The sequence below is a fragment of the Lonchura striata genome, chromosome 18, assembly GCF_046129695.1.
Source record: "Lonchura striata isolate bLonStr1 chromosome 18, bLonStr1.mat, whole genome shotgun sequence".
Classification (NCBI taxonomy): domain Eukaryota; kingdom Metazoa; phylum Chordata; class Aves; order Passeriformes; family Estrildidae; genus Lonchura; species Lonchura striata.
Genome location: NC_134620.1, coordinates 10,603,576 through 10,627,048, shown reverse-complemented (window position 1 = coordinate 10,627,048; position 23,473 = coordinate 10,603,576). Strand labels below are relative to the sequence as shown.

General features: G+C 58.3%; 2 protein-coding genes across 6 annotated transcripts; both read right to left on the bottom strand.

Moving 5' to 3' along the window:
• Positions 1-261: 261 nt before the first annotated feature.
• On the bottom strand, positions 262-15,785 carry TPST2 (tyrosylprotein sulfotransferase 2). 5 transcript variants are annotated; one of them, XM_021544720.3, is made up of 8 exons: positions 15,725-15,785; positions 11,854-11,930; positions 7,956-8,021; positions 4,091-4,993; positions 2,459-2,657; positions 1,714-1,764; positions 1,551-1,599; positions 262-476 (listed from the first exon to the last, which is right to left on the bottom strand). In XM_021544720.3, the coding sequence occupies exons 4-7, from the start codon at positions 4,924-4,926 to the stop codon at positions 1,570-1,572; spliced, it is 1,116 nt and encodes a 371-aa protein (XP_021400395.1). In that variant the 5' UTR covers positions 4,927-4,993; positions 7,956-8,021; positions 11,854-11,930; positions 15,725-15,785; the 3' UTR covers positions 262-476; positions 1,551-1,569. The 5 variants fall into 5 exon arrangements, with proteins under 5 accessions (XP_021400395.1, XP_021400396.1, XP_021400398.1 ...); XM_021544721.3 differs by lacking the exon at positions 15,725-15,785 and adding an exon at positions 15,505-15,538; XM_021544723.3 differs by lacking the exon at positions 11,854-11,930 and having other exon boundaries at positions 15,725-15,757.
• An 840-nt stretch (positions 15,786-16,625) lies between these two features.
• On the bottom strand, positions 16,626-20,219 carry CRYBB1 (crystallin beta B1). Its single transcript, XM_021544564.3, has 5 exons — positions 20,079-20,219; positions 19,184-19,302; positions 17,501-17,633; positions 17,228-17,370; positions 16,626-16,894 (listed from the first exon to the last, which is right to left on the bottom strand). The coding sequence occupies exons 1-5, from the start codon at positions 20,217-20,219 to the stop codon at positions 16,714-16,716; spliced, it is 717 nt and encodes a 238-aa protein (XP_021400239.2). The 3' UTR covers positions 16,626-16,713.
• Positions 20,220-23,473: the final 3,254 nt, after the last annotated feature.

Below are 23,473 nucleotides of genomic sequence, written 5' to 3'. Positions count from 1 at the left end.
CAATAGCCTCTGCAGGGTCAGGGAGGCGGTGGGGGGGGAGGGCACACGCACCACAAAGGCTCTGCAGGGCCAGGGGGGCTGTTCCTGACCCTGGGAATTGGAAACAGTAGGACCAGGGTGGCTCTTCCCGATCCCAGGAATACGGAACAGCAGGGATGGGAGGGCTGTTCCTCCCACACCGGGAACAGGATCACGAGACACACACACACGCCATGTACAGAATCCTCCAGGCACGGCACGGGAATCTCCTCCCGTCCCCCCGGCTTTCCACAGCTGCATTCCCCACGGAGCGCTGCGACCGGCCGGGGACGTTCCCGCCGTGGAGCACGTTTGGCCTTTGCAAATAAATGCAAATACATTCCTGGAGCGCAGTCATTTGGCAACAGTAGGAGCAAGCAATATGCTTGGAGAACAGATTTCCACGGGCCCACTGCACGCTCTTCCTTCTCGGGCAACAACAGGCTGTTGGCAGCGTTCTGGAAGAGACAAAACACAGAACCTCAGGAGCAGGACTTCTTCAGGAGCAGGATCCCCTCAGAGCCAGGATCCCCTCAGGAGGAGGATCCCCTCAGGAGCAGGATCCTGTGAGGGCCAGGATTCCCGCAGGAGCAGGATCCTGTGAGGGCCAGGATTCCCTCAGGAGCAGGATTCCCTCAGGAGCAGGATCCTGTGAGGGCCAGGATTCCCTCAGGGCCAGGATCCCCTTGGGAGAAGGATTCTCTCAGGAGCAGGATTCCCTCAGGGCCAGGATCCCCTAAGGAACAGGATCCCTTCAGAAGCAGGATCTTCTCAGGGACAGGATTCCCTAAGGAGCCCCTAAGTAGCAAAATCTCCTCATGGGCAGGATTCCCTCAGGGTCAGGATCCCCTCAGGAGCAGGATTCCCTCAGACTAGCACAGCAACGCCTGACTGAGGGTTTAAAGATGACACAAAAAATGGCCAGAAAGGAACCAATTCTCAGCTCAGTACAAGGGGGATACACAATTCCTGATCTTCCCTCAGTGCTTCTGATCTTTTTCTAGCCCATATGCTTGTAGACAGAAACTTGCTCTTAAAGGATTAGTTTTAGTACCAAGAATGGTATTTTATGCTTTAGCATGGAGGAAGAACATCCAACACATCAACAGTTGTCTCTGGAACAGCAGCCCAAGGCAGCAGCTTTGTTTTCCATCATGTTTCCCTTTGTTTTCTATCCCCTTCCTCAGGTCCATGGCACGTCTTTGGAGGCAGCTGGGGAGCAGCCCAGCTCATCCACGCATTCCATGTGTCCCTGCTACCCGCAGGGATGGGCTGCAATAACCCTCCCAGGCAGCTGAGTTTCATTTTGCAGCTTTAATCCCCTTCCCAGAGCTCAGGAAAAGAATTCCTTACAAATGGTCCCACACAGCAGCATTGTGTGGGAAGATCGGAGGCGACTGTGAAGGATCCCTGGCACCAGGAGTGTGCCTGGAACCCCAGCAGATCCACAGAAATCACACAAACCAAGTGCTGGTCCTGGAGCAATGCAGGATTTGCCCAAATCCCCCAAAATTAAGTAAATAGGGTCTTACCTGGAAATCATTAATTTTCTTAGTGAGAAGATGACGTGTTCTGAGTCACCTGGAAGAGCCCCAGAAGAGAAGGGTCAGCTTTGAGCCAGCATTCCTCAGGGAAGGGAGCAGGGAACGGGTACCCTGGTGTGTCCCAAACCCTCAGGGTACACCTGGCTCTTACCTGCAGGTGACCTTTGAGATTGGCCGGTGTTTTATAATCCCCCTTTAAAACCTGTGGAAAGAGAACCTGGAGTGACTCCCTGGGGCAGTGGAATCACCTCTGGGTCACTGCTGTCAGCCATTCCCAGCCTTGCCAGGGGAAAGGCTGCACCTTGAGTGCTCTGTCCTGCTGGGCCCCTCTCCAAAACAGATATGGAGGGGCTGGAGCACATCCAGAGAAGGGAACAGAACTGGGGAAGGGGCTGGAGTACCAGGAGCAGCTGAGGGAGCTGGAAAAGGGGCTCAGCCTGGAGAAAAGGAGGCTCAGGAGGGACCTTCTGGCTGTGCACAGCTCCTGACAGGAGGGGACAACTGTGGTGGGGTCATGCTCCCAGGGAACAGGGACAGGAGAGAGGAAACTGCATCAAACTGTGCCAGGGGGAATTTCCTCATGGAAAGGGTGGTCAGGCTTTGGAAGGGGCTGCTCAGAGGGGTTTGGAATCCCCATCCCTGGAGGTGTCCAAGAAATGTGTTCCATGTGCCACTCAGTGCTCTGGGCTGGTGACAAGGTGGGGATCGGGCACAAGTTGAACTCGATGGTCCTGGGAGACCTTTCCCATCCTGAATGACTCTGGAATTCTGTGATTCTGTTTTCCCTGTGTGAGCCTGTTTCCCCCCTGCTCCATCCCGATCTGGTTCAGGAGCTTCCCTTGCTCCGAGGGCTCTGTGAGCCCCTGGCCTGTCCCCTCCATGGCAGTGCCACTCACCCTGTGCGTGTTGTTGACAACCAGCGGGTCGGGGTGGCCGTAGTTGGGGGGGTTGGCGTAGGGGTCGTAGCCGAGCCTGGCGAGCATGGGGGCGATGTGGGCCATGTCCTGCAGCACATCCTCGGGGATGTGCCCGATCCATTTGGATAACGCCTCCATGTTCACCGGCTTGATCACCTGGTCTGTTGACCTCTCTATCCTGGGGAAAATAAAGGACGAAAACAAAAGACACAGTGGTTGGATTTCATGCGTGTGCTGGGCTCACACACAGCTCGCTGCCACCTCCACACAGAACCACAGGACAGGACCTTAAATCCCATCCCATCCCACTCCCTGCCATGGGCACAGACACTTTCCACTATCCCAGATTGTTCCAAATCCTGTCCCACCTGGCGTTGGGCACTTCCCTGGATGGGGTAGCTTCCATCCCTCACAGCCCTGCTCTGGGGAAGCAGACCCTGGCAGGGGGTTCCACAACCCCAGAGGCTGGGTCCTCCTGTTTAGCATCATGGAATCATTAAGGCTGGAAAATTCCTCTAAGAGAGTGAGTCCAAACATTCCCCCAAGACTGCTGAGGCTACCAACCACTGACCCATGTCCCCAGCTGCCACATCTACACAGCTTTTAAATTCCTTCAGGGATGGTGACTCTACCACTGCTCTGTTCCAATGCTTAATTACTCTTTCAGGGAAGGAATTTTCCTTTTGATCCAACCTAAACCTCCTCTGGCACAACTTGAGGGTGCTTCTCTTTTCCTACAGGAGGGATCCATCCTGCACTGGGACAGGGGGTTTCACCAGGACACCTCTCCTTATCAGAGGAAAACAATGTAAGATGTGTGGGCTGTAGCACAGATTAGTGACCCCTATGAATATTCAAAACCTGATCTAAGCAACCTGGACCAATTTACTCTGAGCAAACAGGGAAGTAGAGCTGGCTGCACTCCCAGGGCATCCCAGAAAACTGGAGCAGCTGCACATCCCCCGTGGCTCCTGTGCCCTCAACATGAGGGCACCAGCAACTGATACAGAGACTTGGATAATTCCTTTACACAGCTGATTAAATTTTGCTAAGCCTGACTTAAGCCTCCATTTAGAAAAGAAACAGCATTAAAAGAAGAAAAGAAAGTGGGAGAAGGCAAACACCCCCCACACATGGAGAGGGCAGGAGAGACTGCTGGGTGTGCCTCCACTGAGCAGGTATTGCTTTTATTCTGCAATACCAACCCCAGACCTGGAAAGAACTATAGCTCATCATCATTGGCAGCACAACTAATCACACCAAAGATGCATCTGAGGACGGGTGGAGAAAGAGGCATTAAAGAGCTCACGTTTCAGAGTAAGCAGTTCTTTGCAAATTAGAGACTGAAATAATTTCTGCAGTGTCAAGAGAGATTAAACAGTCACCTGCTCCTGAAATCCTTGCTTGACAAGCTGTTCTGTGGAGTACAACAGATTGGGAGCATTAAAGCCATCTCTTACTTGGGAACACAAACGCCACTGCAGTACAACGTGCTGTCCCTCCTGCCCTAAAACCACACGCAAACACCAGCAACGCAGCTCTGTCCCCAGTTTTAGCCTGCTTTGTGCAGTGAAAACTCCTCAAAAAGCTGAGGAAGGAGCCAAGACTCACTTGGAAAGGGACACCCCACCAGGCTTCCCGATGAGCTCCTCGTGGTGCAGCACCGTGTCGCTCCAGGAGATGTCCAGGAACCTCATGATGTTGTGCATGGACTGCTCGGGGTGCAGCACCAGCTGCTCGTAGTAGACAGGCAGGCAGCGGGCGCGGCCGATCTCCAGGCACTGGGAATACATCACCTCGATGGCCTTGTTCCACTTGGTCAGGCAGTCCCGGTAGCTGTTCAGGTCAAAGCCGGCAATCGTCACCTTGCGCGTGATCATGGAGTGCACCGAGGCGCGCCCGTCCCGCACCATCAGCAGGAACTTGGAGTTGGGGAACAGCCGGGACAGGTACACCGAGGACTTGAGCGTGAAGGGGTCCTTGTTGCACAGGTACCTGGCGGGCTCGCCGTGCTTGGCGATCACTTCCAGGATGAAGGCCTGCATGGCCGCGTCCAGCACCTGGTCCGTCACCCCCGCCTCGTCCAGCCGCATCTTCTCGCGGCCGGACTTGGACCAGGCCTGGCGCATGGCCAGCACGCGGGGGATGATGCGGGTCTCCTCCCCGCAGCGCACCTCGGGGTGGGCGTCCAGCATGGCCCTCATCAGCGTGGTGCCGCTGCGGGGGACGCCGCCGATGAAGATCAGGGGCATGTCCTTGCTGTACCGGTACTCCACGTGGTTGGCGTCCACCATCACCAGCTCCTCGTTCTCTGGCCTCATCAGCCTGTGCCTCCTCTCGCTCAGGACCTGCTGGCACTCCAGGACCTGCTGCCCGAGGTGCAGGGTCACCATCAGGGCCGCCACCGAGCCCACCAGCAGCAGCACCCTGCGCGTGGTGACCCGCATCCTGCTCTCCTGGGCACAGGCTGGGGGCTTCAGCTCTCCGCTAGCGAGTGTCCAACCTCACGGGCATCTGCAAGAGAACAGCACTGTCAGAGCAGCGGGGCCAGCCCTGCTCTGATGGGATGCTGACACCATCCCAGATTTCATCACCTCCTTCACTTATCAGCACCTCCTTCACTTATCAGCACCTCCCAGGCTTGGTGCCCTACACCCAGCAGGTAATTAAAGTCTGTCTCAGTGCACACCCAAAGAGAGAATTTCTGCACTGTTTGTGCTCCCAGAAACACAGGTTACAGCTGGAGCAAAGCTCCAGGAACGTTTTGGAGAGGAGGAGCCCTGTATACTCAGGGAATCCTTAAAACAAAATCTTTACAGAGCCTGTTCCATCCCAGATGAAGCCCAGACCCAAGATGAGGTTTTTCCTCCCAAACCCAAGTCAGCACTCCAGCACCGCTCACCTCTCAGCCACCTGCATCCTCCCTACATTTTGTTTAGTTTAACCCTGTGGTCACAGGAGAGGGGAAAGCTGAAATAAGAGAAAAACAAAAGCCTCTCATGCCAGCTTTAAGGGTCTGAATCAGGAGAAACCGTTAGAAGGAAACGCTGAGAAATTCAACCACCTGAGAGTGAACAGCCACACGCAGCGTTCACCACCCTGCCCTGCCTCGCAAACTGACCTGACGGAGAAATCCGTGACACTTCATCTGGCACCGAGACTTTTTGGGGTTTTCCACGGCTCGGCAGGACATCCAGCAGGCAGGCTGCAGCTTCTGCAAGTGCCCAGCTCAGCTGCGTGCCCGGAGGGACTCCCGGGAATGCTGGCACCGCTTCCCACCCCCTCCCCCCCATCCGCCCCAGTTGCGAGTGCAGGTTTTGCAATCCTCCCCTGGGCTCACCCCGGGATTTCCAGTTCTTTGTGATTATGTGGCTGGGGCAGGAGCTGAATGGAGTGGAAGGAACGGGCCGTCCATGGATTCTGTTTTGCTGACAGGCCAAAGAGCTGCTCCAGAAAAGTGCTTTCTCCCCTCCACGAAGGAACACATTGTGCAGCAGCCCAATGCGGAGCAGGGAGCAGGCAGGAGAGAGCCTGGAGCTGGGCAGCTTTCCTGCTTCTCCTGCCAGGCACTGAGGGACTCACTCTGCTCCCCCCTTCCAGTCCCTGACATCCCACTCCACCATCGTGGACTCATCTCCCATCTACCCACCGGCTTTTATCCACCCCTGCCCAGGCAGTGCCTCTCTCTCACCCCAGGGATGCCCTCCCCCATCCCAGCAGCACAGCAACATCACCACCAAAAATATTTTTGTGGCTCTTTACTCCCTGGTCCACCCTGACCAGCTGCTTGGTAACATACCTAAGGCTAAACAGCCTCAGCTGCATCCACAGGTATGAGGTAAAGTGGGTGGATTTGTTGGGATGTAGATCAGAGGAACAACCAACAGCTTTGGCATTTTTGCAGCACCAAGCAGAGTCTGAGCTATTAACAAGACAAGTGCTGCTCCTTCCTGCTCTCTTCATCTGTTTCTGTCATGTAAATATATTCAAATGTTCACCCCAAAATAATTGCAAATGCCACAAGACCCATTTCAATGGATGGCAGAGGAGCAGGCAGGATTTAGGGCCAACTGGAATAATTAGGGCGATGCAGACCGAGACAGGCTAATTAGCAGCAAAGGCTGCATCGTGAAAGGAGGCTGGAGCACAGAAGTGCTCTGTTCTCCAGGAGAACCAGCTGACAGGGAGCAGTTCCCACCGAGATGCTCCAGCAGCTCCAGCTGAGCTGCGGAGGGAACAAAGGGACTCTCATATTGTGTTCAATGGGGATGCCTGCTGTGCCAGGGGAGGTTCAGGTCAGACATCAGGGGGAGCTTCCCCATAGAAGGAGAGGTCAGGCCTTGGGAGGGGCTGCCCAGGGAGGTAGTGGAGTCCCCATCCCTGGAGGTGTCCATGGAACGCCTGGACGTGGCACTCAGTGCTCTGAGCCGGTGACAACTGGGCACAGGTTGGACTCAGGCTGGATGGTCTGGGAGGGCTTTTCCAACCTCAATGAATCTGGAATTCTGGGAGTCCCTGGGGTCTACCCTACCTGTTCCGCAGGCAGGGACACAGCTCCCACTGCTCCCACCCAACACCACCAGCATGGGAAGCACATGGTGGGAAAGGCAGGTGCTCATGGGAGCATGGCTTCTCCCCACTGCTGAGCTCTGGACTCTGGCTCTGCCCCTGCACAGCAGCCCTGGGAAGGCTGGAATGGGACAAACCTCTCCATTGGGATCATCCTGGGATCATCCCAATGTGCTGGGAGGGCTGAACAACACCCAGAGCGTGTCTGGCCACGGGCCGGGGGCAACCGCAAACAGTCCAGCTGGTTCTCAGCTCTTTTGTGCAATTCTCCATTGAGAATTTCCTAAAATTTATGGGCCTCATTAGTCTGTGAGGGAAGATGGATGGGTCATTTCCTCCCCAGCAGACACTGTGCTGGAATCATGGTGTAATTAGGTGCAGGGCTGTCTGAGCAGACACAGCCCTTCCAGGGACAACACCCTTTCAGATGCCCAAGCTGGCTTTGACAGCTTCCCACTCCAGCAGAAATTAGGGAGCTGTCAGAGGCTATTCTGGCAGGGAATGGTGACATGGGAGCAGAAAGCAAAGTGCCAGCAGCAATCCAGGGCTGAAGCCCCTGAGTGCAGCTTGGACATGGCAGGACAGGGATGTGACACAGGGCCAGGGGCTCTGTCCCTGGCCAGCATCAGGGCAAGGCTGCCACCCAGAGCATGGAGTAGGATGGGAACCAGTGGGGAAGTGACAGCAGAGTCACAAGAGGTCCTACAGGCAGCAAGTCTTCCCTATTCCCATGCAGATGGGACTTGAGCATGGACAAGGCTGACACTGAGTCATGCCAGCTTGTGAAAGCAACACAGGATCAAGAGGGCACAGTGGTGGTGTGGACAGATGTGCAACATCATCAGACAGATGTGCAGCAGCCACCCAGCATCCCAGGGGAACCACACATCCAGCTGCTTGCTCTTACCTTTTCCCTGTACAGTCATTGTGCTGCTAGTTGAGCTTCATCCTGAACCCGTGGCCACCAAAACACCTGATGAGGAAGAGAAGCCACAGTATTGACTTGTTTATTTAGCACACACATCTGCTCTCCTCCTCAGCACCTTCCCCTCCTCCCCACAGCCTCCTGTGAGCCCCAGGGAAAGGTGTTCCTGCTGGAGCTGGTGTTCCCAGCTCATGGTCAGCACTGGCAGCTGGACTTGGTACAGCTGCCCTGAGACACCAGCACTGCTCACAGAGCACAGCCAAGCCAGGACACACAGAGGGAAGCAGCAGGGCAGCTGCTCTTTTAGGAAATGCAGCCTCCTGGAGAGGATAGGCCTCAGTGGGACCCGAGCAGCCTGGATGTTTAAAGCTCAGGGGATGACAATCCAACTGGGCACGATTCCAGCACACACCGATGGCACAACAGCCTTGACCAGAGGAAGCAGCTCCAGACTCGCCTGCTGGAAATGCTGAAATCAGGCACATGACCAGAGCCCCCAGATCAGTGACAGTGAAAGGAGATAGAGCCCAGAGGACCTGCAGGCCTGGCAGTTCCTCCTGGCTCCAGCCCAAGGAACAAAGATCGCTCCAGCCTCACCACCTGCCAAGGCAGCAGCACCAGTACAGCATGGAAATCCCTCCAGGTTGGAAATCAAACCCCTGGACACTGGATTTCCCACAAGGATTGCTCCATGCCAGGGAGCACAGCAGCTTTGGCTGAAGCCCTCCTGCAAGCACAGAGCATCCTGGGGACAGTCTGGGACATGGAGCTGCAGCAGAGCACCCCGAGGGGCCAGGACCTGGCGGATCACCAGATGTCACTCTGCTCCCAGGATCACAGCATGGACTTGGGACCATCATGGGGTCACTGCTGCTGGGACATTCCCAGTCAGCTCCCCCTGGCTGTGCAGCAGGTCCCGGCCTCGCAGGATGTTCCTGAGAACATTTCCAGTAGTGACACTGATGGCTATTCCAGTCTCCTCTCCTGACATCGAGTGTCACCGGCCCCTCTGCCTCAGCACTAAGGAGAAACCAGAGGGAAACTCCACCCAACAGGAACTCTACACGGGCTTATCTGCAGTGCAGGCGCTTCCCTGTGAGGCTTCCTGCTCAGCCTGGCCTCCGTGGACTGCAGGATTCCAGCTCCAGGCCAGGCTGCAGCTCCACAGAGCAGCAGCTGCATCCCTGGATGTGCTTCTGCAGTGCCCCGAGGTGCAGGGGCAGAGGTGGTCCCACCCAACTCACCCCGCTCCAGAAACAGCTCCAGCTCCTGCCCGGGCACAGACACACGGACAGACACACAGACACGCACTTGTTTGTGACTTCCTTCCTGATGCTGTGCAGCGCCACCACCAGCTGGGCTCCAACAGCTCCGACCAAAACCCCAACCAAAACCCCCAAGGGAAACCCCTGACCTTGGCACCTGCATTGGGAACGGGTAAAACCCAACCCCGGAATGGCCCCAGTGCCAGCACAGCACCCTCAGCTGTGCGGAAACACCATTTGTTAAAGTGTTACAAACAACCACAGAAACAGTTTCTATGAGAAGCCCCATAAGACCAAAAGCTGAATTTTTCTTTAAACCATTCCCAGAAATGATTGTCATTAAGTGTAGCCTCCCCAAAAGACATAGGTGTGGCCTGGAAAATTTGAGCTCAATTTGTTGGTGATTAATAAAGGGATGAGGCTCTGCAGGCGCCCTTGTGGCGGAACAGCAGCAGAAACTGTGGTCAGCAAGAAATGTCCCAACACATCCAACTCACATCTTTGCAAATCAGCAATATTTAATTACTGAATTGATAGTCTCCAGTTCATTTACAAAAATAAACACGGCTTGCCTGAGGGCCACTGCTTCATCTCAACCTGAGCTCAGTTCAACGCTGGCACTGCTGATGGCAGCTCTGCTCCTCTTGCATGATCCTGCTGGCAACTTGTACAGCACATTTCCAAACACTTCCCAGGTATCTCTCTTAGCAGGACTGGAATGCAGCGAGCTTGGAGCATGGGGCATGGAGCATGGGGCCAGCCCCAGTCTCCACCAGGAGCACACAGAGGCACCACGGGGGTGGCTGTGGTCACTGAGTGCAGCGTCAGCCCTGTTGCACAACCCCCAGCTCCTGCTCCTCCACCCCAGCGCTGCACAGACCGGGATCGATCCCACGGGACGGTGGGAACAGAGTCCAACCCACCCATCCCAGTGGTGGGGCAGGGGCTCTGCACCTACCTCTGCTGCAGGTGTGCCATGGCCCTAAGCCTTGGAGAGAAGATATGAAAATTAAGCTGCAGCACTCAAAAAAACCCTCCCACAACAACAAAAAAAAGAAACTGCTGTCAGCCACCACGTGGCGAGAGCAGCACCACTGAGAGCAGGATGGGTTTGGTGACTAAAACTGAAGTTGCACTGCAGGTCATGAACCCAGGGCATCCAGTGCAACAGAGGCCAATTCCAGTGAAAATATAACCAATCCCAACAAAAACACCTGGGGTCTGGAGCACTTTGGAGTTCTGTGTCCCTTGGAAAATCCCCAAACAGCACTGACAGCCCTGTGGTTTACACTTGCACCGCTGCCATCATCTCAGGGAAAAATAACAGCCAAAAGGAGTTCAGGGATGAGTATTCAAGCAGTCACCTCAGCACCCAAACCACACAGAGGCTCCTCCAGCTGCATCTTAGCACCCAACAGGCTCAGAGGACAAAGGGGAATTTATTCTCACTGCTAAGTACCTAGAAAAATAAACCAGCAGAACCTGCTGCCCCCAAGGATTGATGCAGCGTGTGCCAGCTTCAAACACTTTCTGGCTCAGAAAAGCCTGCAAGGTGAGAGCCCTGAGCCACACAAATTATTCCAGCAGAGCATCCTTACCCTGCATCCCAAAGAGCCCAGCCAGGGGGATAGGGGCACTGTGTGCCAGCCAGCTCCAACAGGCCCTAAATCACATCAGCAGAGAATCCACAGACATTTCACAGCACAAACAGACTGTTGGTTTATCGCCTCAAGGCTGTTATGATTAGCAAAACATTTTATTATCCTGATCAATGGTACAGTGTTCCTCAAACAATAAAAATCCCACCAATTTACAGTAAATCCCCTCCACCCATCCCTTGTTCCAAGCACGGCAACAACATTTTATCGTCAGGAGAAGGAAACCTCAGCATTCACCCTGCCAACCTGGCAGGGACACGGCCTTCAGCTCAGAGTGGCAGATTAATTATGGAATTCCCAAGGGGAAGGCTGCTGGCAGGACACAGGGATGGAGGCACCTACCCACTCCCCAGCACCTGGCACTGTGTCCCTGCACAGCAGCAAGGCTCCAGCACGTCAGACACGCTTGTGCTGAAATGGGACACGAGTTCTGCACTTCAGAGGGAGCTCCTGACTTTTAATTAACCCACAGAGCATCACCCTTTCTTAATTACTCTGCAGTTGCTGCCTCAGGGGGACAAAGGCAAAGCCAGCACAAGTCCACTGATGGTGACATTCCCACGTTGGTTCCCCTTGTGCCCTGACCAGTGACTCCACTGTCTGCTGGAGGATGGGGCTCTGGGAAAACACTGAGATCTCCCTCAGCTCCTCTTGCCCAGCAAACTGTGGCTGCCCATCCCTGGAAGTGTCCAAGGCCAGGCTGGATGGAGCTCTGAGCAACCAGGTCTAGTGGAAGGTGTCCCTGCCCATGGAAGTGGGGGTAGAACTAGAAGATCTTTAAGATTCCTTCCAACTCAAACCATTCCACGATTCTGTGACAATTCTGTGATTCTTGTCCATGCTTCTGATCAAGTCACTCCAACTCTCAGCCCTCGTTCAGAGTATGTCCTGGGGATCCCCATGGCAGAGGGGCAGTGGGTGAGGGGAGCCGAGGGTTGCACAGCCCTGTTTACTCACCAGGCTTGATGCAAACACAGCTCCTCCCTCACAAAACTGCAGAAATGTTCCCTTGCAGGAATGTGGGTGGTCAGAGCCTGCCATACAACAGGGAGGAAGAGAAGTCAGAGGAACTGCTATTAAAAACACCAAGTATCTTCAAAAAATATTTTCTCAATCCACACGCCAAACCCTAAGTCTCAACAAGCTTCATTCTTGCATGAACAAAGATCAGGATCTGCAAATAAAAAATTGTTTCTGCAAGACAAACCCCAAAACCTCAAATTTGCTTAAGAAACAAAATCAAAGTGTTTTATTTCCCCATGCAGCAGCAGCAGCAGCCCTGGAGGCACTGCCTAAGGGCAGGGCAGGGCAGCAAGGACAGAGGTGCCACTGCTCACCTTGCAGACAGGAAGGGGAGAGGGGACACTGCTCCCCATCTTCCCCAGCTCCTGTGCTCGTTCTTGTCCTGTTTCCTGCAGCTCCCTCAGGAGCACAGTCCTGAGCACGGACCAGCCCCAGGATCTCCAGAATGCCCAGAATGGATGCCGTAAAGGCAAACACTTGGCGTCTCCACAAAGCCAGAAACTTTGGGAAGCACCAGCACCCACTTCAGCAACGTGTGTTTGTGGCCTCCCACTCCCAGCCCCCACGAGGACGGGCAGTGACCACTCCCAAGCCCTGGCACGGGTGAAGCCCTTGTGAAACCGATGGAAGAAACGGAACCGGGTCCTTCCGAGCCTGCGCCGCTGCTGCCTCGTCAGCCAAACCACCCTGCACGGCGCATCCGAGCGCCTTCCTGTCTGCAGGAGCGCAGCTGGGAGCCCTGCTCCTCCTCTGCTGCCACTTGCATCTGCAAACGCTGGGCCACCAAGGCCTGTGCCCGTGCCCTGAGTGCTGGCCTGCAGCCAGCTGTGAGCACAGCTGTCTGAGTGGGGAAGCTGTTATCCCACCCCCCCTTTGCAGCTCAGGCACTGCCAGCAGCTGCTCGCACCGCAGGATCCCTCCCAGCACCGAGCAGGAACAGGAGTGCTGGAAAAGCTCCTCCTGCCCTAGCACAGCATCCTCTGGCTCTGGAGCCAACATGCCCGTGGCTGTTCCTCCGTGGAGAAGCACCTGCATGCTCCAACCCCTTCAGAGCCCCCAGTCTCAGTCTGTGGTCACTGCCTGGGAATGCGCCGTGGGAAGCAGTGCTTGCTTCACTTCCGAGCGCTGCACATTGAGCAACCCCTGCTGCTGCTCTTGTTTGGTGTCCCTGGGAGGGGACAAGGGGCTCCTGTGGCAGGGCCACCCTCCTGCTTGCACTCACACCGTGAGGCACCACAGCACGCACTGGGGACGAAAACAGGGCAAAAGGGCATCGCTTGCCTTGTGAGAGAATTCCTGCAGGAATTCTGGAGGCAGACAGGGCTTGGAAAACAGAGTGAACCAAGCAGGCAGGCGATACCAGGGCAAGCTTCTCCCGGGTTGTGTGCCCGCTGCCTGTGGAGACTGGAGGGAAACGTGCTTGGCCAAGGCATGAGGCTGAGGCTCCGCAAGGCATCACAAATTCATCACAAGGCGCATCTGCACGGTGCCAAATAAAACCACCTGCTGGGGGTTTGTTTTCTCTCTCCAAAAATCTTCTTGACAGTCCCCGCGTTTTAACAGCGCTCCTGCCATCCCACACATCCCCAAAGGCTCAGCGTACCCGGAATGCAAACTGCCTTTGGAAAAAGCTCCTTAAAATAGCGACAGAAATTATTAATACAGTTCGTAAAACCTACAGACAGAGGATAGCTGTGGCATGAGCCTGCCTATGCTGGTGAGCCCACCAGCATCCTGCAGAGACCCCAGGCCTCAGCCTGCCACATCCCCTCCCAGTGAAGCCCCCCAATCCAGCTGCTCTGGGCGATACTGGGGAGGACTCACACAGTGCCCAGTTCAGCTGCTGTCCCCCAAATTCCAGGCTGCCTCCCTCGTGTGACTCTGCACAGACCTTGGACTCCCCTCAGGCTCTGCAGCACAGCTGCTCCTGTGGTGCCACATGCAGCAGCCTCAGGGCACCAGCTGCCATGGCAAACCCCGCTCAAACCCCGCTCGCAGGCACCCGCGTTGGCACTTGACAGCTCCCCACGAGCTCCCTGCAGCATTCCCACAAAACACATGGCAAATCTGGAAACCTGTTGGCACCAATGATTTGGATCTCCCCACTCACCGTTGCTCGGTGCCTGAGCAGGAGGGAGCAGCACGGCCTCGCCTCCCAAAACCGAGTCCGAGCAGCCAGCGGGGCCTGGCACAGGGAGGCGTCTGAAGAGGTTTCAAGCTGTGAGATGACTTTTGGACAGAGCCCGAGCATGCAAACAAACACAGAGAGGGACAGAGCAAAGGCCTCTGTGATGCAAACCATCCCCTGCCTGCAGAGGAGGGAAGCCCAGCTCACGCTGCCGGCCCTGGTGCCAGCAACTCCAGCCACGAGTCCCAAGGAACTTGAGCTGGACAAAGCGTGGATGTCACATCCCTGACACACAGGGCACAGTAACTGATGGGCACTGCCAGGAGAGTGCCAGTGCTTTGCATGGGCTGCAAGGTACCAATGCAGCTGCTCAGGAGACTGTCTGCACCCCCTGACAAGGGACCCACATCCTACAGCCACCCCCAACTTGGTGCTGCCAACACCTCTCGAGCCTCAGCAGAGACTGACGCTGCCTGAGACCCAAAGGTGAAGCCTCTCACTGTGCACCCACCCTGCCCAGGCCACCACACTCATCCTGGTAGAGAAGGGCAGTCCCAACCCTGGCTGAGCTCTGGACAGATGGACAGACAGACACCCTCAGCCCATGGGTGCCTCTGTGTACGGCAGTGATCAGGCTATGGGGGCACAGCTTGGTGCTGGCTACCAGAGGGGTGCCATGGGAGCGGGGAGAGGGCACCATGTGCCAAAGAGCAGAATGGGAGGACAAAGGTACAAGGAGGACGCTGCACTGAGCACCTTGTCCCACCTGCCGTGCATCCTGCACTGAGTTCTGTGCACTGAGCACCCTGCGGCCACCTCAGCACCCCCTGCACTGCACTGAGCACCCTGCACCCAGCACCACTGTCTGAACTGAGCACTGAGCACCCTGCACCGAGCATCCTGTACTGGGCACCCAGCACTACTCTGAGCATCCTGCACCGAACACGGAGCACCCAGCACCACTCTGCATCCCCAGCACCGAGCACCCAGCACCGCTCTGTGACCCCAGCACCTTTCTGTGTCCGCAGCACCGTCTGTGTCCCCAGCACCGAGCACCCAGCACCGCTCTGTGTCCCCAGCACCCTTCTGTGTCCGCAGCACCACTCTGTGTCTGCAGCACCGAGCACCCAGCACCGCTCTGTGTTCACAGCACCGAGCACCCAGCACCGCTCTGTGTTCACAGCACTGAGCATTCAGCACTGTTCTGTGTCCGCAGCACCAAGCACCCAGCACCGCTCTGTGTCCCCAGCACCTTTCTGCGTCTGCAGCACCGAGCACCCAGCACCGCTCTGTGTCTCCAGCACCTTTCTGCGTCTGCAGCACCGAGCACCCAGCACCGTTCCGATCACGCATCATCACCCGGTATCCCCAGCCCCGCACACCCAGCACCGTTCCGATCACGCATCGCCGCCCGGCATCCCCAGCACCGCGCACCGCGCACCCCCCGCACTGCGCACCGAGCATCCTCCGCCGCTCCGCGCTCCGTTCGCTTCGCCCGCGCCACCCACCGAGCCCCGAGCCGGTACCAGGCACCGCCCGCCGGTACCGGGGACCGCCCGCCGCGCAGCCCGGCCGCTGTCACCTGCCGGCCGGCGCGGCCGGGGGCACAGACGGCGGGGGCACGGGCGGTACCCGGGCCGGGCCGGGTCGCTGTCCCCGGTGTCCCCCCGCACTCACCGGGGCCGCCGCCGGCCCGGAGCGGCGCGAGACGCGGCGACGTCACGCGCACGCGGGGCCGGGATCCCCGCCCGCCGCTCCGCGCGTGCGCCGCGCGCGCCGGGCACCGGGCGGCACCGGCGGCACCGGCGGAACCGAGCCCCGAGCCCCGAGCCCGAGCCCCGAGCCCGTGTCCGTGTCCCTGCCCCTGCCGGTACCGGCCGTCCCCGCGAGTTGCCGGGAGCGCTCCGCGCCGCGCTGCCCGCGGCCTCCCCGTTATCCCCGGTCCCGGTGCTGCCTCTGTGCAGCGCCCGGCAGCGCTGCCGTCACTGCTATGGCTGTAATTAATCACCGCCGTCGCTAATCAGCGGCGTGGGAGCGCGGGGAAATGCCACCCGAGGTGCCCCACCGGGAGGGAAAAGGGGAATGAGGCCGCAGAGAAGTGCCCGGTGGGGAGGGACAGCACCCGAAGAGGGAAAATAAAACTCCTTGAAAGTGAATTATCTTTGATTGACTGCAATTTCGGCTGTTAATTAGTGCCCAGTGGATCCCGCGGGCAGGGACCGGGACCCTTCGCAGTCAGACGATCCCGCAGAGCCAGGAGCCCGCCCTGATTCCGCGGCTCCCGGGGCACCCCGAGTCCCCAAAATGAGAGGGTCCCCACGGGGGCTGGTGGGGTCGGGCTGCAGGGCCTTTGCCACCCCCTTCCCCCGCACCGAGGGTCTCCTTGTCGCAGCCCCAGCAGGGACCAATTCCCTGGTAAAACCCCCCTCCCCCGTGTCCCACCCGGCTCCAGCGCAAGGCTGGCACACCCCGGGCAAGCGGAGCCGCGTTCACGCACCACCGACCCCCGAGCAGTTCTAATCATCTGGTTTTTTTTTAATTTGCCTCACAAGGTAGAGTACATCCAGGGAATGTGCAATGTACAAGGAAAGTGCTGGGCAGGCGAGCGCGGGGGGAGGCGGGGGTGCCCCACGGGGCCCGGGACTCGTAGCTAGCAGGCAGCACGCTCAGTCGGAGGGCACGTCGGGGGTGACAAAGGTGCCCTTCTGGTCCCACTGCATGTCCCGGATGCGGCGGATGGACTGGATCTGGGGCTGGAAGGCAGACCACTCATTCCAGTGTCGGAAGTCTCCGGTCTCAAACAGGTACTGGTAGCCTCTGTAGCCAGGGTACTGGTACCCGACCCAACTGTGGGAAAAGCAAACGCAGGGCGCCTGAGCAGGGTTGGCTGCTCCAAGCAGCAGCCACATGGCTGGTGGGCGCTTGGAGGGCCCGCAGAGCCTCCCCGTGCTGGTCACCAACCTCTGAGGGACAGGTCACACCACTAGAAACAGCCACGCCACCCAAAACTGCCATGCCACCAGAAACAGCCATGCCACCAAAACGACCCATGCCACCAAAACCACCCATGCCACCAAAACCAGCCACACAGCATTTTCTGGCTGCCTGAGAGCCCATGGCAGGCAGCTGGGGAGGACAGGGAGCTTAGCACGAGGCAGATGCCACTGCAGCCCAGCTTACGTTCCACTGGGCACCTGCACGCTGCCCACGCGATCGCAGAAGCCATAAGCCCAGAGGCTGGGCACGTCGTCCTCCTGGATTTCCATCTTGTTGCCCTTGAAGTCAGCAGACTCGTAGAGGGAGATTTTGTGATCCTCAGCCTCCTGGGGAAGACAGAGGGAGGGTGCTGGGCAGTGTGGCCGAAGCCCTGGAGCTTTGCTGCAGCGAGGCATCGAGCAGCACAGCCCAGTGCTGGGCAGACCCCAGCGGAGCTCTCTGCTCCCAGGCACTCACCATTTTGATGGGACGCATGGACATGAAGCAGTCGCTCCGGTAGCTGCTGGACCAGGTGTCCCAGCGAGGGTACTCGCCCTTCTCCAGGATGAACATCTCCCCACGCATGTTGGCCTGCTCGTAGGCCACCCAGCTGGGGAGAGAGGTGGGCAAAGAGCGGGTCAGGTGCCACCCAGCAGTTCCCCTCCTGCTCAGCCAGCTTGCAGGACAGTGGAGGGGTCTCCAAAAAGGCTGTGGCCCCACCACCCTGCTCCAAATTTCTCCCAGCCTGGGCACTGTGGCCTGTGCAGAGCCAGCGCTGATCCGTGGGCTCCCGGCTGGAAGCTCACTGGTGTGTGTGTCCAATCCTGCAGCACACACCAGCACTCACAGTGCTCCTGTTGCTCAGCTGGGGAGCAGCAGGACCCCTGCACAGCTGGTGACCCCACAGGGTCAGCTCAGCACTGGCTGTCCCCCCTGCCTGGGCTGTGTAACCCACACCTCACTGCTCCAGCGCCAGCCAGCGCTGGCACCCGTCCCACTGCTGGCAGTGGGGCTCACTCAGCTGCAATGTCACCTCTTCAGCAGAGCCACGAGGTGCTGCGGTGCTGGGAATGTTGTGGGTGTGGGGTTCCAGAAGCCCCTGGCACCACAACAGTCCTGCATTTGCTGCTTCCCCTTTCTCTGCAGAGCAGCTCTTCCTGCAAATGCCAGCAGGGTTTTTCCTGCTGGCAGGAGATGTGTTCAGGCACCCCAGGCTGCGCAGCCTCAAGCTGGCGGCTAAAGCTCAGCTTGGTTGTTTTGCTTTCATCTTTTCCTAAACACATTTTTGGGTGCAGAGTCTCCTCAGTGACTCTCAATAAGCTTCTAAGGTCCCAAACAACACCCAAGTTCTCTGTCCTTACAGTTTCACCCCTTCTATGTCTTGTGCAGTTTCCCAGGTATCATATCTGAGCTCCTTCCAGGCTGCTCCATCCCCCATTTGTTTAAAGAAGAGTTGGATATTCTGGATTCCTAACAAAAAAGTAATCTGTGCTGCATTATGTCATTCCAGGTCACTCCTGATCCCTCAAGGGATGCTGTCGGGACCAGCCATGTCCTGTGCATCCTCCCCACAGCACTACCAGCCCCCCTGCATTCCTGGGGACGCCGTTTCCAGCCAAGCACAGCACTGTGGGATGCTCTTTCAACATCAAGATCATCTGTCTGCTCAGTTATCTGCTCTGGGGATCGTTTTTGTCCCTGCCTGTGTCAACTGTTCCCATGGCTTTGAGGCCTGCCCAGCCCCCTTGCTGCTGCTCAGCTGCCTGGGTGCAGACATGTGCTTGTCCCTGCCCGTCCCTGCCTGTGCCAGCCTGATCCAAGAATTTCACCTTGACTTCTCTAAAATCTGCAGCTCTCTTGTAGTCCATGGACAGCTCCAGGTGGCTGAAATGATGGACATGTTTCCTCAGCCCTTGGCTTCGCCTCTGGTGCCCTTTGCTTTGCATGTGGCCCTGGCATCCTTCCCAGCCATCCTGGCTCTCCTGTCCTCCTCGAAGGAGATCCGGGATGCCCGCAGCGCTGGCCCTGCTGCGCTCTGCCCAGGCAGCAGGGAAATGCCCCTGAACATCACATTGTGCCCAGGGTGCCCCCAGGGCCGTGTCCCCACCCAGCAGGAGCATCCCCAGGGTCTCAATGCCCTCCGTGGCCGGGGTCACTTACGGTCCAGAGGTGACAATGACGCTGCGCACCCGGTCGAAGCCACGGTCAGCCAGGTTCAGGCACTCGGCAGTGAACTCCATCTGCCTGCCCTGGAAGTTCTCCTGGTCGAAGACAACAATCTGGGGGTGCAAGGAAAGGGTTGGATGAGGACAAGCATGCTCAGGGAGGGCAGGCTGGTGCTGTGTGACCCAACATGCCTGAGCCCACTGCTCCACGTGTCCCCCTCGGCTCTCCGAGCCTTCCTGCAGCTTCTCAGCTCTGGTGCCCGCCCGTGCTCAGCTGGGCTCTGTGCATGGGCATGCCCAGCGCAGGCTGAGCACGGAAAGGTTTCCTCCAACAGCTGTTCCTGCTCCAAAATGGCCTCATCCTGCACCTGGTATTACTGCTGCTGGTGGGAAGGAGCTGCTTCTCCAGGTGCTCTGTCTGCACTGTGCCCTTCTCAGCTTGGCACGGTGTCACCAGAGCCCTCGCATCACTCGCCCCCCTCCATGCCAGCCCTTCTGCAGTGCCTCAGTGGCATGCTGGCATCACTGTGGCATTTCAGTGCTGGCCTGTCACCCCTAGTGTCCCCTCCACCTCTCCACGGGACCCCTGCATGCAGGGAGTGACCAGAGGGAGCAGGTGACAGCAGCCAGCCCTGACACCACAACCCAGGAGAGAGCACTTCCAAAGCCTGTGGTCCCCAACAAGCTGTCCTGGCTGAGGCACCTTCAGACTGCTCCTCCTGCAGCAGCTGCCCAAATCCCGTGCCTGCTGTCAGAGGGACAGAGCAGGGATGGCATCTCCCACACTTCCACAGTCCTTCCCCCTGGAACAATCTCTTCCTGCCCCAGAGATGCTGCCCCGTCCCTCAGCCCGGAGCGTGTCCCTGCACATGGGGAGCCACAGGGCTTACCCTGAAGGCTTCTGGGGAGGGCTCCTCGCCCTTGCTGTTTGCGACAGGAGCAGGGTCGAGGGATGGAGTTGGAGCAGGAGCTGCCTTCTCCTTGTCATCCGCAGCCTGGCCGGGAGCAGCGAGTTTTGTGGTCTCAGACATCGCGGTGGTGGGCTCAAGTCTGTGACAGGGCACCAGCAGCAGGTTAGAGGGAGGAACAGATGTGGGCACCCACAACCCACCCCAAGAACGTAACATCTGGATGGGGACTCTCAATGGGGTCGTGGACAGGGCCAGGAGAGGAGCTGCTGGAAGGTTCTCCAGCAGGCACAGGCAGGGGTCCTGTCTTCACCAGAGGGATCACAGGAGGTCCTGGAGTCCACACTCTCCTTCTGTGGTCAGGAGAGCCCTGAGCTTGGTGCCAGCACCGTAGGAATGCCCACAGATGGGGCCTGATGCTGTGCCAGGCACTGGGGCCATCGTGCACAGGGTACACCTGGGAGCTCGGGGGGCTCCAGGTCAGCGTGTGAGGGGTGGGAAGGGGACAGCCCTGGCCTGCTGAGGCCCTGCAGCTGGCAGCATGCCGTGGCCCCGCAGGTGAGTGTCAGCAGCAGCTCCCCGGGGAGCGGAGGGAGGTGGGATGCTGAGCACAGAGGTGCTCCCAGAGGTGACCACCACAGCGGTAGCCACGGCTTAGACCCTGAGTTTCCCTCTCCCCACCTCGGGTCCGGCTGCAGCCCGGTGTCCGGGGACTTTGTCCTCTTACCTGGGCAGCTGCTGCTTCTTGTTGGAGTGAGCGGGCTTGTGTTTCGGGGCGCCGTGAGGCCCCCACTTTATAGCCTGGCAAGGGCAGACCCCCGGGCGGGCGCACAAAGGAACTGCCAGCTCATCAGTGTCTGCGCGGCCGCCCAGTCATCACATCCTGCAAAGCGCTGGGCGAGCTGGAAGCCTCTCCCCGGCCCCGTGCCCAGCCGCTGAACCCAGCACTTTCCTTTGTGCCCGCGGCACAACAGAAGACCTGACCGTGCCACTTTGCAGCGCGCCCGGCACCCACTGCCCCTCGTGCGGCCGCCCCGGCAGGGCATATATAGCCCTGGCACGGCCCTGCCGGAGCCGGCACCGGCACAGGAACACCTCCCCTGCCCCGTGCCCAGGCCCCGGGCCCACGGTGACACCCGCTCCCGTGCCGCTGCCACCGCGGAGGGTGCGGCAGCCCCGCTGTGCCCGGCTAGCAGCCGCGCCGTGCCTGTTTCGCCCCTCCAAACACTCACCTCTCCCTTTGAGCAGCACTCCGTGCCCGCAAGCACCGGCTGTGCTGCCCTGGAGATGCCAGAAAGCGAGACCTGAAATGTTCTGAAATGCTTCAGGAGTTAGGTTTTTTTTTCCCAAACAATGTGTAATCGAAGCTGACACTTTCTGAACCACCTGAGTGCCTGAACACAGTGTTTGTTCTCCCTTGGGAATGTCCCTGCTCACTGGCAGGGTTCTTCCTTTGCTTTTTAGCCCATTTTCCCCCTGCTGTGGTCACCCTGTGCCACCCCTGGTTCTGCCACCACCACACTCGTGGTTTTGGGCCATCAGCTCTGCAGGAGGGTTGTGGGGTGGCTCCTTGGGGCTGCACTGCCACCAGTCCCTGCAGCACCTCAGCCTCTGGTGCCACATCTCCCCCACCCCATGACACCTCGGGGGGACCTTCCCCTGAGTCCCTCTGAGCCCCTCTGAGGCCCTGATCAACACTTCTGCATCTCCACAGCCCTGCCCAGCCCCCACAGCTTCCCGCAGCATCCAGCACCAGCAGGGCCTCACCCGGGGCTGTGTGGGCACAGGGCTCAGAGCCCCGTGTGCTGCCCTCCTCTTTGTTCCTCTCATGTGTCACCCAGCAGTGGTGGGATCCAGCTGCACCCTCTGGGCAATTGCGCAAAATCCCCAACAAAAAGGATGTATTGATCCCTTCTTTTCCCGAGGTTTTGCAGGAGGTGTGCTGTGCCCGTGACGTGGCTGGGTGTGGGGTCTGCTGGCCCAGTCTGGTTCTCACCTTCATACTGAGCAGTGTTTCATGATTCACGATTTCAATTTGTGCTCGTTCCCATGGTTTTTATCCAGATTTCTAATTTAACCTGCCCTCCCTTCCTCCCAGAGCCAGCATGGGTGTTCTCCCTGTGCTGCCTCCCCTGTGCCTCCTGGGCATTAATTGGCAGGTTTTACCCACCCCCTGCTTTTGAGTCTGCTTCCCCTCCCAATCCCCAGCACCTTTTAACCTGGGCATTGGAAAGCCAGCTCGGAGGGGCTGAGCTCTGCTCCTGATGGCTGCTTTGCTCCCTGCTGAGCACTCAGCATCCCCTGGGCTTCCCTGAGCCAGTGCTGTGGCAGGGCTGACAGCAGGGATTGATCCTTGGTCAATTCCTGAGCCCTCCAGACACAAAACCTCTGCCCTACCGTGGACCCTGTGCCCTCACTGCACCATCCCTCCCTGGCATGGGTGAGCCTATGGACACAATTCCACCAAAGAAGGCAGCAGAAGGCCAGAGCTGGCACAGCGTGGCCATGGAGGGCACAGGCACGAGGGTCTGTTCTGCCCTGGTGGGTCCCACTGCCCAGGGATCTCCTGCTGCTGCATCCCTGCCTGGCACTGAGTGACCGTGTCACGCTGCCAGGACACAGCATGGGCAGCGAGCGGGCGGTGGTCACTGTGCTGGTGGCCATTGTAAGCTGAGTTTAGCTCAGGCCACAGCGAGAGGCCAGGGAGAAACTGTGCTAGTGCCAAGAGGGCTTTTGCTGGGCTTGCAGGTGGCAGGGACAGCCCGTGCCACCCTGCCATGCCCTGGGGCAGCCGGCTGTGCTGAGCCTCCCCAGCTGCCCTGCTCTGCCTCCCCCAGGGTGCCTGGGGCTCACAGGGCTGCTGCAGCTGCATGAGGGGAACTGTGGCTCAACCTCCTGGCAGGTTTCTAGCAAATTCTGTCCCAAAACACACCACTCCCTGCGGGCCTGCTGCCCACTCTGAGGGGGAGGCTGGGTGAATGCTTCTGCCCAGCCTTTGGAGCCCTGGCACCACCCTGGGATGATTTGTGAGGTGTATGGGTCACTGTGAGCAAAGCTGGAAGGTGTTTAGGTCCCCAAAATGTGGTGGCAGCAGAGTCACAGGGGCAGGAGGCTGCTGCAGCTCTTCCCAAGTCATGACCTGCACCTCCAGTCCCTCCTGTGCCTTTTCAAACCCCCACCCCCCCCCACTGATTTCCATGTCCCTGGTCCCTACTTCTTATGGTGTCCATGGCTGTTGTGTGCCCAAACTGCAACAAGTCGCTCCGGAGAGAAAGTGGAGATGTGTCCTTCCTCCCACTTCCCAGAAAGGTGTGAGGAAACCTCCCCGTGCCCCCAGTGCAGGCAGCACTGCCTGCGGGCTGGGGGAGCACTGCCAG